Raw genomic sequence first — 14234 nt, 5'->3', positions numbered from 1 at the left:
TATTTGGTGATAGTATAACAATAAATTCGAGCGGGCGAAGCCGCCTGTGTGTCACTAGTAGTATGTAAATACACGTATAAAATTGATGTACAAATCATGATCAGTAAGTAACAATTTGTTATCAAATGCCTGATACATTCTATTTGACCTAATAAAGTATGTAATTGAATATGCAACTATAATTATTTGTATTGATTTTATAATTATTATACAAACCAAAATAAGTGTGGATTCGAAGAAAATTTCATTTTCTTTACATGTAAAAGAGCCAAAAATTACCTCAACAGGTACTTGACACAATAAAAATATTAATTTTAGCAATAGTTTTTCTTATAACAGTCATTAACTATAGGTACCTAATAGATATCAATTAGGTACCTTAGCTTAACTTAACTTTTTTAGTCTTTCTTTTCTTTCACGCTTTATCCCTAGCGGGGTAGTCAGAGAAAATAATTAGGTATCTACGAACTAAAAAAAACACTGTTATTATTAATGTATCAAAGGTTTACATATACTGTATACAGTTGAAGAAAATATCGAATTCCGTTAAATATTTATAAAAATCCTCTGCATATGGAAGTGTGTATGTAATACCTTACACCTTGTTTCAATGAATAAAAACCAGTTATCAACTTGGCTAAGTAAAATGCACTTACAAAATGTATTTTATAAAATATTTAAATAAAATAACTTAAGCTCACTTGCTGTTTTCGATTTTTATTATATATTTTTTGTTAAGGCTTTTAAACAATGAATAAAAAAAAATAGGATAAATTTCATTGCGAACTTTTTTAGTGAATGTATGAAACATACTAGCACATTCACTTTTATGTTGAACTTACTGTATTTTTTTTAATACGAAAATTATAAAATAAAGAAAAATAAAAAAAAAACTATATTATTCTGTAATACTACTCGTAGTTAAATATCTACTAACACAATAACCTCTGTTACAAATTTAATTTAAAAAAAAAATTAAAAAAAGCTAAACACTTACATTGTCTCTGGATTGCCATAAACGATTTAAAAACTAAAACAATCTGTCATTTCTTATATACCTATGTATATATAAATAAGTTTTTTTTAACAACGCGTAGTTACGTGATAAAATCAAAATGACTTGTGCGTATTTACTTACATTGAAATATCTTAAAGAAAACGAATCGAGATTGTATTATTTGCACGAGGTCTCATATATACTTATTATAGGCAGTATTTACCGCAAATATTTGTACCTACAGTCAATAAAATTAAAATCCTGTGGTCTGAAGAAAGTCAACAAGATATATGTAGAATATTCTTGTTATGCTTGAAAATATGGAAAAAATGGTACTTTTTTTAGCTTCACCTGTATCGCATTTATAGCTGGGTAGTGAGGGAACCTAGTGTTAAGACACTACCCCAACGCATTGTTCAATTTTCTAGACATTGCATATTGAGTGATGAATCTCAATGCCCAGCTTTCTCTTCTTACCAGCGTGAGTAAATGAAAATATTTAAGTCAGCCAAGCGGGTATGAACTGAAAACTGTCGCATCTATGCCCCACTAAGCCACGATGGCCCCAAATGACCTTATGTAATAGTAAAAGCGAGTTTTGGAGCTTAAATGATGTTTTTATATTGAACTAGCGACCCGCTCGCGGTTACACCCGCGTGAACTATTTTATTGTTAATTTCTGTCTCCATGACTACGTCTATGCAAAATTTGAGGCTCCTAGCATTTGTAGTAACGAAGTTTCATACAAACTTTCGACCCCAAAAACAACCCCTTAGAAGTCGAATAAGTAACTCCTATGCAAAATTTGAGATTCCTAGCACTTGTAGTGTCTGAGATTTCGTGATGAGTGAGTGACCTTTCGATTTTATATATATAGATAATAGATGGAGCTTACGAATATCTATAAACATATTTTAATTTTCATCCAAGTCAATAATATTTATATATATACTTTATTGCACTTAAAAATTACATACAAGTAAAACAAAATTGAAAAATTCGTTAACAATGGTGGGCTTATTTCTAAAAGAAATCTCTTCCAGCCAACCAAAGGAAGTGGATATGACTGTCCAACAGCGGGAAGAGATTACAGTGCAGTTTTAAAACAGACAGAAAAATAAATAAGAAATTAAAAATTATAATAAATGTATATTTAATGGTAAATATAGGTATTTCTAATCATAATACGCAAGTTAACACCGCACTTTGTGCAACCAGGCCATATATTTAGGTAGATTGATAGCAATTTAGTGAAATTATGTCATTTTTCAAAATGTGCGAGTCGTAAAACGTGACAAGTGAGGGACAGGATCGTTTGCAAAATCAACTTTTTATTGAGCTTTTAAATTTTACAAGAGTGCAGCGGGCTGAAGGGAAATCCGGTCTTGCTAAAATAAATTTTATTACAGCCCACGAGACTATTCGAAATATTTATTAAAAAATGTTACCTAAAGTATAGGTACCACTATTAAATAAAAAAATAGTTTCTTATCCATTGCTACAAGAAAATATTTGTAATATTATATATTACTCGCGACCCAAAAGCGCCTTCGCCCGCTTATTATTACGATGAAATTGTACAAAATATTTACATAAATTGTAGCCTATGTGCTATTCTGATGTATTAGCTATATGAGTGTATGAATGTCGAACAAACATCCATCTTCACAAACTATCACATTTGTAATCTTAGTAGGGTAGAATGCAATTAAAAAAATACACCTATTAAAAAAGTTCCCATAATTTTATAACGAGGTGAGATGAGTCGAATTCCTTACTCTTACTCCTAACAAAAAGTAAAACAATCATTGTGAAAGTTAAATCTGATTTTGCCGGTACTACCTACAACATAAACAATTACCTGGTTTTTGTTGTATAATATGTAACTTGAGGGCGTCGTGAGTAAACACGCGAAGGTTGTGGCTTCAAGCCCACTCGCTCTGGAAACGAGACGAGGCGCGGGGTTTAGTTCCGCCACTCGACTCGACTTGTAAATTTATGTCAAGACGAATTGAAGGGAGAAAGTTTTGGTCTCTCTGGAAAAGAAGGAGAATCTCCCCCTCCCTCCGGTCCCTCAGCATTTTCATTCATATAACCATTACTCGCATTATTTGGAAATTCTTAAAATAATATTGTCATCGAATACGCAAAAATAAACTTATTTGTTTTATTTTCGTGCAAATCACCTAGAGTTGACAGTAACCTTTACATAATTGCTATGGATTTATCTTATTTAAACAAGTATTACATAGTGAGGTGCGTCTGTGTATTGATAAGACATCACTGGCGCCAGCTCCTTGGAAAAAATCTAAAGTAAGCACTAGGTGCCTATGTAATTTTAAATATTTACTATTTATTCAAATTCTAAATATTATTTATTCGAGTGAAGCAGTCGCACAAGCCACCGACTTTCCCACTCAACACAAAATGACTCGTGAAATCGGCGGAACGTGGGGGACGGAAGTATCTTAATGAGAATGGAGTGTCTCAACACTAGGTTCCCAGGTTACCCGTGTCTACCCTTTCATTTGGGAGATATAGAGTGAAACTTAAGTATTTAAATTTATCTTTTTAATGCTTCTAAGTAACAGTGTAGATAACTTGAAAGTTAAGTAAAGTAGAAAGTTAAGTAAAGTTTATGTATCAGCTTCACGCTGTCTAATCCCGCATACACCAGGGTAGGCAGAGGGAATCTAGTGTTAAGACACTGGCTGTTGAGTGGCGGAACTCAACGCCGAGCTTTGCCTTAGTGCCAGAGCGAAGTAATGAAAACATTAATAAAGAATAATTCATTCCCACGAATCGCGATCGAACCCACAATCCACGACGGCCTTAACAGTTTACAGTTAAAGTTTATAATGCTTAGAATTTCTAAATGGATTATATAAGTCAAAGGAGTGAGAAAATGAATAAAGAATATCCTGCAAAATACATATTTATTTAATTTATTAACGTCAACGTGCAACTGACGTAATTTTACTTAGAAGTAATTGATTTAAATTTAGGTTTTCCCCTCATCTTATTAAACTCGTTACGTGTAAAGCTGGCGTTTGGACTTTACCATCTAGCACAAAATGTCTAATATATCTTTAATGTCTCTCTAAATGTCTAATTCGCGGGAAAGTACTGAATGGTTGACACTGGGATCGCCGTAAACATGGGAATACGGTGTATCTTACTCACTTTGTACTTTTGTACAGAGGGAACCTAGTGTTAAGACACTCCGTTCCCCACTTTCTGCCGAATTCTGGAGTCATTGCCTGTTGAGTGGCAGGACTCAACGTCGTACTTTTGCCTCGATACCAGAACGAAGAAAAACAAATATAAATTGAAATAAATTCATCTCCTCGAGTGGGGATCAAACCCACAACTGCCGTGAAAGAAAAATAAAAAGAGCGAATGTACTATTGCGAGCTAATTATATAGCATTTTTTACCTTCGCGCGGTATTTCAAACATTGCAGGGTAGGCAGACAGAACCTGGGCACCTATTTTTAAATGATTCAGTTCTCCGTTAAGACACTTAGGTTTGCAGTTTCGTGGAACTCAACACCGAGCTTTGCCGAGGAAATGAAAATGTTATTAACATTTCATTCCTCCGAGTGGTAATTGAACCCACATCTCGCGCATACAATCGCGCGTGTACCCTACCACTGCGCCACGAAGGCTTTTATTTTAAAAAAATAATATTGTCACGTCATATCAAATTGTTTTTTCGTGAATTGCGTTTTTTTGGAATTTGTTATCAAATTACAAAAGGATTTTATTTAATGCAAATAACTTAAATACACAATAGATTACACAATGAATACTACTTATATTATATTTTATTTTACATTTAGATTTGCTTGAAAGATCATCTCAAAATATTTCTTAATTAACGCCATGCTGATTTTGAAGTCTGTCTGCAGTTTCGTCAAAGTTACATGAAGGTCATATGAATAACAAATTTATTGTAATGCTATGAGGTAAATATAACTTATAATATATGTAATTTATTTCTATTTATACGTTTATTCGCAATATAAGAATAAATCGATTTTATTATCATTATAGCTTTCCTTTTACCCTCTGCCTCTCCTACTGCTTGGGGGATACCTTCACGACACAGTAGGGGAGGCAGAGGGAACCTACTCTTAAGATACTCTGTTCCCCAAATCCCGTCGATTTTTGCGAGGTATTGCGTGTTGACTGGTACAACTAAACGCCGAGCTTTTGCCTTGGTACCAGAGTGAAGGAATGAAAATATTCATAAATAATAATTCATCCCTCAAGTGGAGATGGAACCCTCAATCTTCATGTTACAGTCACACCCTTGTGCCCTTGGGCCACGACCGACGAAATACTATAAATTTTACGTATTTTCTAAGCGAACATTTTAGAAGTCAAAGTTAGCGATTTTATTAAAGATAAGCCTCGACGAAATAGTTTGCAATGTACTTAATTCCTACGCATGTAAAATAAATTGTAACAGTTTATAACAGCACTTTATTGTAATAATTCACACTACTATACGAAACGTCTGTAGATACTGAATGTTAAATTCTTATGATAATAAATTAGCAATACATTATTAATTGTAACCTTCATACCTTATTACAGTCCATTTCCTTACTTATTAACTGAATAAAATCCGTAATTTTATAACTGTTATTCTAATTGATCAACACTTTCAGATAATAAACGAACATCGCTATGTTTTGAAAGAAATGCATTATAAAATAAAACTTATATTGCAAATGTACTCACATTACTATTAAAACACTGAAGCCTTTCTATAAATAAATTTAGTATAGACTATATATAGACTTACAAAACTTACAAGATTCAGATGTCAGTCACTAAGTAGTCATTATAATATTTTTATACATTTTCACGTATTTAAAGTATTTTTTATTGGTTTGTAAAATAAAAACAACATAAACATAACCTAACACATCACTATCTCAATATGTCATTATGTACTGAATAAACCGAAGGTTGAATGAACGAACAGCTGATTGGTGTGACACCAGAAAAAATATTGTTTTCTGCCATTTCATGTTTGTTTCTTTATTATTATTTTATTGAATTAAAGTAAACAGACAATGCTATTTTATTACATTTTATTATTATCAGTTGATTTAAAACAAAAACTAAAACATTTCACGTAATAGATTAATTGTTAATTTTGATAAAATATGGTCCATTTTTCACTTTCTCGCTTATGCGAGATACCCTTTATAGGGTTGATATGTTTTTTATATAAAAATAAATACACTTTTCTAATCATTATATATAAAACTCCCACAGTAGTAGCATTTAACAACAAATGGCAACATTTGCGTTATCTGTCAAGAGCATGCAAAAATTATACCAATGTCAATTTAATTGTAAATTTTAAAATGAGCGCGATTTATGTAATCGATGTTTATTAGTTTAAATTACGACTTCTTTCAAATATCCGCCTTATATAACTTTTATATTTAGCTATTATATAAATAAACAATTATTCGGTATTTAAATATCTGTTGTCATACAATTATTAATAAACTATTCAGTGTTTCAAAAGAGATTTTTACTAACAAATTAGTAAGTGGCCAAAATTTGAATAAGAGGAATTAGAGTAAATAAAGAAACTTTGTCTATTATGAGATAAATTATCTTTAATTAGAATTGACTTATTAGTTATTGAAGAAGCTAGTAGCAAAATGAGTAACTGCGATAAAGATTTCTTTCGAGAGACCTGGGTTCGATATTTGGGTATGTAATTTATTGTTTTAATTGCATCATACATAACAGAAATGCATATTTTTTTGATATTAAATATTTTAATCAGGAAATTAACTTGAACTTGTTATGTAACTTACCTTGAATGTATTACTCTTGTTTTTTTTAATAAAAAACAATATCACTTCCGATATCGATTTTTGATTTAGTAAGGTTGAAAAATAAATATTTTACTAAGAAAAAAAATTTATAAACCATTTTTTTAAACCTTCCTTATTTTGTGTTGTTCATACAATTTATTATTTGTGTTTCTTTAAATACTATACATATATTCTATTTGAGCCCTTTATGGTTCAGTGGGACAACATTAGACTGTAAATATGATGGTTGTGACTTTAAATTTCTGCTTGGTAATATATGTAAACCATAACTCAACACAATGAAGCTATTTATATAATATTAATAAAAATAAATAGTAATTGAGGAAATCATTGAAAATGCTTTTTATTTAATTTTATTTATACATATATTTGTTTTAATAATAAATATTGCTCATGAAATCTTCCATTATTGTATATAAATGTTAAAAAGCTGAAGAATTTGCTTATCTTGCACTTATCTCCGGAACTATAGTTGCAGTAGTGGTAATTGTAATTTGTTTTTATGTTTCATACCTAATCCATTTCTCAAAGAAATCTATAGTCTATATTTAATAATAATTATTGTTTTGATATAGCTTACCCTTCATCCTTCACAATATAATGATCGCTAAAAAGATCCATGTTTCAGGTTATGCCAATGAAGTAGGTGAGTCTTTCCGGACACTGGTCCCGCTGAAGGTGGTCAAAGCCAGCTATGCAGTAGCATTCACCTATGTTCTCGCCGATACTGGGGACAAAAGTTGGAAAATGATTAGAGTATGAGTAAAATTATATTGGAAGTGACAGATTTTTTAATGTTTTATAATATTTTAATTTTTTTTAATGTTTATGTTTAATATTTGGGTAATCAAATCCTATGTCATTCACTAAATAGATTTAAGTAAATTCAAATTGATCAAAACACTTCGTTTTCCACTCTCCGAATTGAAAACATTGCATGTTGAGTTGCTGTTGAACTCAACGCCGCATTTTTAATCAGAGTATGAATGTAAAATAAAGAGATAATTTCGAGAAATGTTTACGAGAATTTTTTACTATATTGCGTGAAATAATTTTCATTTACCAAATACAGTTATTTAAAAAATCCATATATATAGTGTTTCTAAATATAATTACAGAAAGATGGTCGACCAAAAAAAGTTTTAATAGAAACAGGAGATGCATTGATATGGCAAACTTTAGCTTCGGTGGCTATTCCAGGATATGTGATAAATAGGTACGTAAAGACAAAATATTTTCTTTACAAAATCAGTAACTTTTAAATTGTTGTTTAACATTTCATTTATACAGTAATGGCATTCCTTTCATGTTTTTTTATACATAAGCGCCTGTAGAAAAATAACGAGCAACTCCGTTGTAATATATTTTGCGTCATATTTTAATTGGTTGTTAGTAATAACAAATAAATAATTGTTTAGGTTTTTTATTTTCATGCACGCAGAATCCCGCACATAGTATAGTAGGCAGAGGGAAGTTGGGAACCTAGTGATAAGTCACTCTGTTCCCATTAAACACTTCCCTCCGCACCCACCGCCGAATTATGGAGGCATTGCGTGTTGAGTGGTGAAGCTCGAAAATACACGAAAAGTGCTAAGTTATTATAATTATTTAGTTTTTATTATTAGATGTTTATAAACATGTTTTTGTTTATTTTACAGAATATGTGCATATTCAAACGCGTATATACAAAAGAGAGTGCCGAAGATACCGCCAACACCAAGAAATTTATTAACAGTAGGTATAGGCCTATTATCCATACCAATTATAGTGCATCCTATAGATAACGCTGTAACGTTTCTAATGAATCTTACATATAGAAAATGGTTTCATGCCTAACATTTATAAAAAATCCCACAACCATATTTGAACCTATACTTCTTATGACTAAGTGTTGGAATATGAATCCGAATGTTTGTATCACTTTCACGCAAACACTAGTTAACTAACGGATTAAGCGGGCGAAGCCGCTCGCGTCGCGTATTTTGAATATGATTTTGTAAAACTGAAATACTCAGAAAATTTACTATAACATTTTACATACTCAAAGCTTACATAGATATCAATTAGAATTTAACTAACATCAATATAGGTAAAAATGACAATATAATCTTAATTGTCATTTATTAATAATTAATTTCAACTGAACTTTAAATATTTTTATTTATCAGTTAAAAGAAGGCATTTTCTATTTTGGCATATCGAATTTGTTAGTTTTAACTGACATCTTCCTACAACATGAATATGACCATAATAAGAAAATATTATTTTAAATTGCCATCGTTTGTTTATTGTTGTATTTTTTATTTCATCGATTATTATTAATAAGATGTTCGTTTAAACTAAACTAATATTACTGTACTCTTTGTAAAGTGTTATTTATTATAATACCTACAACAAGTATAAAATACGCGATACTTTACGCGGTACTTGTTCTATATATATATTATTATTTATTTTCCATATTGTTATTGCCAAAGATGAAAATTTTTTGCAAAGATGCCAAAGATGTCAATTTAGCACAACTTATTTTTTTTGTTGCTTAAATTTTTTGTTATCCAATGAACAATTCTTCCGCCAATTTTAATGTGAATTTGTTTGTATGCATATTATGAAAAAATGTTATTATATCCTGTAGTTTTAAATAATTTACAAAATAATTATTGTTAATATTGACTCCAAAGATAAATTATAATTATTTTATAGCAGCTGTCACTGTAAATGAAATTAAGCGGGGAAAACTAGTGTTGTTGGTTAAAATACGCACACATAAGTGATTTTTCGAATATTACTAAATCTAATTCTTTTTTAAACGAATGCTTGTCATGTTTTTATTGGGACAGATAAATGCGGATATATTAGTACTGCAAGGTTTGCAAAGTGCCCTTATACATTATTTTAATATATACCTAAAAATGCTTTTGCCTTGAGATTAAAAAAATAAAAGAAACTACAATATATGTATATATACAATACAATACATATACTTTATATCTAGAATATTTCTACCATATATGGTAGAAATATTCTAGATATAAAGTAGTTATGTAGTTATTATTAGTCAAAATTATTCTAGAACATTCCTCAATGTAGCCAATTAAAGTTAAATTTGTAGAATATAGAATGCCTTAGGAATTGTTGTGATTGAGTTAAAGCTATTTAGAATTAATAAAATATTAATTTTAAAAAATAGCTTTAGCAGTATTTATTAATTAAACCATTAAATGTGACGGATGAAATGGAGAAGAAAAGGCAAATGTTTTTTTATCGACTCAAAAATAAGATATAAGACCGGTTGAGCGCCATTTTTAGGCTGTGAATTGTTTTTCCATTTTTAAACTGTTCATAAAATATGTGTTCCTATATGTTTTGTACAATGTACAATTTGTAAAATAACTACAGTTGTTTATATAATTTATTATTAAATGACAACAAATGATTTTGTATTTTTAAAGACATTATATAAGTAGATAATAAAAAATAATTTTGTTAGATGATATGTTCGTATTTGATTGTAGTAATGAAAATTGATCTAGCTATAATATAGAATACTCATATTGATCTGTTATTTTTTGTTTTGAATAAAAATATTAAATAAATGTTTTTTTTTTATTTTGTTTAATTATTACAGCTAGTATTACAAAAATTTACATTCCGAAAAATTTATGACAACTATAATATAATATTGAAATGTTTAAAAGAACTATTTAAATAAACGCCTTTCTTTATTTTATAGCAATATTATGTTTAAGAAATTAAGCCTTTTATCTATAACAGGCGTATATCTACAACAGTTTTATTCTATTTTATTAACATTTTACATGTAAAGAAAACAACATTATGTTCCTAGGTGACCCATACTATGTGTGGAATATACTGTGAACCTATAAAATATTAAAATCTTTATTTGTTAAGTAGTTCGTTATTCAATTATGTTAACTTAATAAAGTCCCGTTTAAAGGCGAACGTTAAGTTGCGACGGCGCAATTAATTAAAGAAAGATATAAAAGTTCTGTTATGGTTCCATCTGATGTGAGGAGTTTGATTTCATGCATATCTTGCATTACAGATTTGCTATTTAGAAGTACGGCATAAAACGTAAGTTTATTAATAATAATAGTACGACACAACTTAAACTTAACTTAGAATGTTGTAAAATAAGCATTAGCTAATGCTTATTTTATTTTTAGTGTAGAACTAGCTAGTTCACAACAACTTGTTGCTGGAATATTGCAACTAATGGTAGTGACTGATTATAAATACGAAAACTATCGTCGAGACCATGTATTAAGCTGAAATTAATATCGAATATTCAGCGGCCACTTAGAGTAATTGGCAATTGGAAATATATTCTGAAATTATTATTTATTAATATTTTCATTTGTTCGCTCTGGTGCGAAGGAAAAGAAGGAAGAAGGATACGTAGAAAATTTGTGCGGAAGTGAGGAATGGACGGACGTCTTAATATTAGGTTCCCTCTGCCCTACCTGCTTTATTTACGGGATACAGCATGAAGCTGAAAAAAAATTAGAGGCCGTCGTAGCGCATTGCGACGGCGTGTGATTATAAATATGTCGTTTGTAGGTTCGATCAGGGGAATAATCACATTCAATTCATTTTTATTTCACGCTCTGATAGACGAAACGTGGGGTTCAGTTCCGCCATACTTCTCGCTAGTAAGTTCGGCAGAATAATGTTTAACGGCCTCTGTTATGTTGATGTCCCGGACGCCCAAGGATGTGCTGGTTGGATGTCGTGATGCAGGACATGAAAGCCAAGCCACCGAGGACGTTACAGATCGTGAAAACTGGAGTAGATTTAGGGGGAAGATAGGCCCTGGAGACATACGCCGGGAGTAATGCCAGGGGGAAGGATTTTTAACGGTGTGGCTTAACACTATGTTTCCTCTGCCTATCCTATGAAGTGTGATGCTAGTTTTATAATGTATTACTTTTATTTCTGCAATAAATTGTTATAATAATGTTTTAGCAGTTATCTTGCATCAAAGTCATGACTTTGGTTCACTCGGTTAGTTTACTTCTTACATGATGACATTGTTTGAACAACAAATTGAGATTTATTTATGAAAGATAAGATAGTAAGTATTAAGTATATATAATTAGTTTGCCGGAAAATATAAAACTGTTTATTATAAACTGTTTATATAGTATATTATATATATGTATCTGTATATTTTCTCGATCTGTTCGTCTTCATACATTTTATTACATTAAATTAGGTCGTGACGGCGCAGTGGGACAGCGTCACCTTAAATGTTATAGTAGTTATGGGTTCGATCCCCACTCTAAGGACTTATTTTATTTAAATTATTTATATTAAACTAGCGGACGCGCGCAGCTTCGTTAGCTTATTTAGGGGTGAATTCTAATAAACCACGAAACATGTGTTCAATGAAATATTTTTAAGAGTCTAAAAGAATCGGTGGTTTAAGAGTCGGTGGCGATTTAAAGATTTTTCCATACAAACTTTCAACCCCTTATTTGCACCCTTAGGGGGAGAATTCAAGAAAACCATGAAACACGTGTTCAATTAAATACCCTGAAGAGTCTAAATTTCAAATTTTATAAAAATCGGTGTCGATTTAAATTTTTCTCCATACAAACTTTCAACGCCTATTTCCCCCCTTTAGGGTTAAAATTTTTCAAAATCCCTTCTTAGTGGATGTCCAGATTACAAAAGTAAATATCTGTCCAAATTTAACGTTTCTACGCACAGCGGTTACGGCTGTGCGTGCGTCTTACCTCAGTCAGTGAAGACAAGTCCTTTTATATATATAGATGTGAAATATAGAAGGTAAATACATAGGTATATTTTCTTTCTTAGCTTCACGCTGCATCCCGCACATAGCAGGGCAGGCGGAAGGAACCTGAGAACCTAGTGTTAAGGTACTCTGTTCCCCACATTTTAGGGTAAAGACAGGACATGGCAAACGTGCGTATGGGTCGTCTGGTGACCACCGCCCACGACAACGTATAACACCAGAGGAGGTACAGGTGCGTTGCTTTTACTTTTATAGTCATTGCTTTCAAGCTCAGTCTTCGCTAACGAAATCAGACACTATCTTATTCAATAAGAAGTAAGATAATTACGATCTACAACCAAGATGGGTTGCCATATATTACTTTAACAACACTAAACTTTATATTTCCTATATACTTACATTCAATTTAGTATAATATCGTGTAACTAAAGCCTATTGAGACCATACTGGAGATAAAATATAAGAACATTTAAGTTCCTATAACTGGTAAAGAAAGTACCATTGTTGAGGTCAGTAGTGGCGTAGGGGTACAAGCCTGCGACTGCGATGCTACAGGTTGTGGGTTTAAATCCCACTTGAGAAAATATAATAATATATATTTACTATTTTCATTTCCTCGTTCTGGTTCTGGACGAGGCAAAGCGTGGCATCGAGTTACGCCAACACGCAGTGCCTCCTAATTTGATCTGAAAGTAGAGAATGGAAGTGTCTTTATTGGAAAGTAGTGTCTCGACACTAGGTTCCCAGGTTCTCTTGTTGTGTGGCGAAGCTAAAAAATATTGCTCTTATAGGATAAATTTATTATTTCCTTCTGATGAATGCTCAGATTTTTAAAAGCTCTTATTGAATTTAAATGCGGTTTTCACTAACAGAAGATTTTCAAAGAAAGGTTTATACGTACAATATATTTACATATATATAGCGGGCAAATTCACGAGCGGTACACTAGTTGAGCATAATCATATTATATTTTTTATTGCAATAATTACTTAAGTATTCATTTAATATTTAATGTCTGGATCGTAATAAATAAGCAAATAAATAACAACTGGGTTTCAATTACTTAAATATAGGCATTTCCCAACTCCAGTTACGCAAAGTTATAGAATAATTGCAAAATCTCTACGTATCAAGTAATACAAGGATGGGCAAACATTGTAAAGATGATAATTATTGCGCATTCTATAATCCATATGTTTACTAAATTACATATATTATTAACTATTGATTGACGTCACTGTGTTCTGATTAAACGCGACAGTTGTAGGTTCGATTTCGCGCAGAACAAAATTCTTTGAAAATCAACGATGTGTAGGTACATTTATTTTAATCATTGAACTCTCTCATACATAACATTCTTGATTTAACTCTGTGATCTTTATAAAATAAATTATAAAAATAACTTCCATAAAAAAATAATAGTAGGCAAATATAGAAAAATAATAAAAAATATATTAAAAAATATTGCGTCCGCCTTTATTTAATAATTTCGTCATCAGTCATCCGTCATCCGTCACCCGTCATTCGTCACCCGTCATCCGTCACATATGACCACGCACATTCTAAGGCTAAATAAATAGTGGTAAAGC

At 31.1% G+C, this 14234-nt stretch overlaps 2 protein-coding genes across 4 annotated transcripts in view; one reads left to right on the top strand and one right to left on the bottom strand.

Annotated features, from left to right (window-relative positions):
• Nucleotides 1-7585, bottom strand: part of Prestin (solute carrier family 26 member prestin) — a 31661-nt gene extending 24076 nt beyond the window's left edge. The window contains exon 1 of one of the 3 annotated variants that reach the window (XM_085201060.1): nt 7447-7585. In XM_085201060.1, the coding sequence (XP_085057186.1) occupies nt 7447-7487 (41 nt within the window). In that variant the 5' untranslated portion in view covers nt 7488-7585. Of the gene's footprint in view, nt 1-5809; nt 5959-7446 lie in introns of those variants that run through there. The other 2 variants (XM_085201051.1, XM_085201041.1) reach the window with 2 other exon arrangements.
• LOC146540757 (mitochondrial fission process protein 1) lies at nt 6366-8953 on the top strand. The gene is made up of 4 exons (XM_085201070.1): nt 6366-6738; nt 7495-7622; nt 7985-8082; nt 8525-8953. Exons 1-4 carry the CDS (start codon nt 6687-6689, stop codon nt 8700-8702), a joined length of 456 nt encoding a protein of 151 aa, XP_085057196.1. The 5' UTR covers nt 6366-6686; the 3' UTR covers nt 8703-8953.
• The last annotated feature ends 5281 nt before the right edge of the window (nt 8954-14234 follow it).

Source organism: Heliconius melpomene, chromosome 2 (genome assembly GCF_056956725.1).
Source record: "Heliconius melpomene rosina isolate 202511_hmr_F chromosome 2, ASM5695672v1, whole genome shotgun sequence".
NCBI lineage: Eukaryota > Metazoa > Arthropoda > Insecta > Lepidoptera > Nymphalidae > Heliconius > Heliconius melpomene.
Note: the sequence above shows the minus strand (reverse complement) of the source record. Positions and strands in the feature narration are given on the sequence as shown.

Bases quoted from the DNA above. Each gene is read 5' to 3' on its own strand.
- LOC146540757 (XM_085201070.1), top strand. From the start codon at position 6,687: ATGAGTAACTGCGATAAAGATTTCTTTCGAGAGACCTGGGTTCGATAT. The intron at 6,739-7,494 runs GTATGTAATTTA...TCCATGTTTCAG, and splicing joins GACCTGGGTTCGATATTTGG to GTTATGCCAATGAAGTAGGT. The intron at 7,623-7,984 runs GTATGAGTAAAA...ATATAATTACAG, and splicing joins AAAGTTGGAAAATGATTAGA to AAAGATGGTCGACCAAAAAA.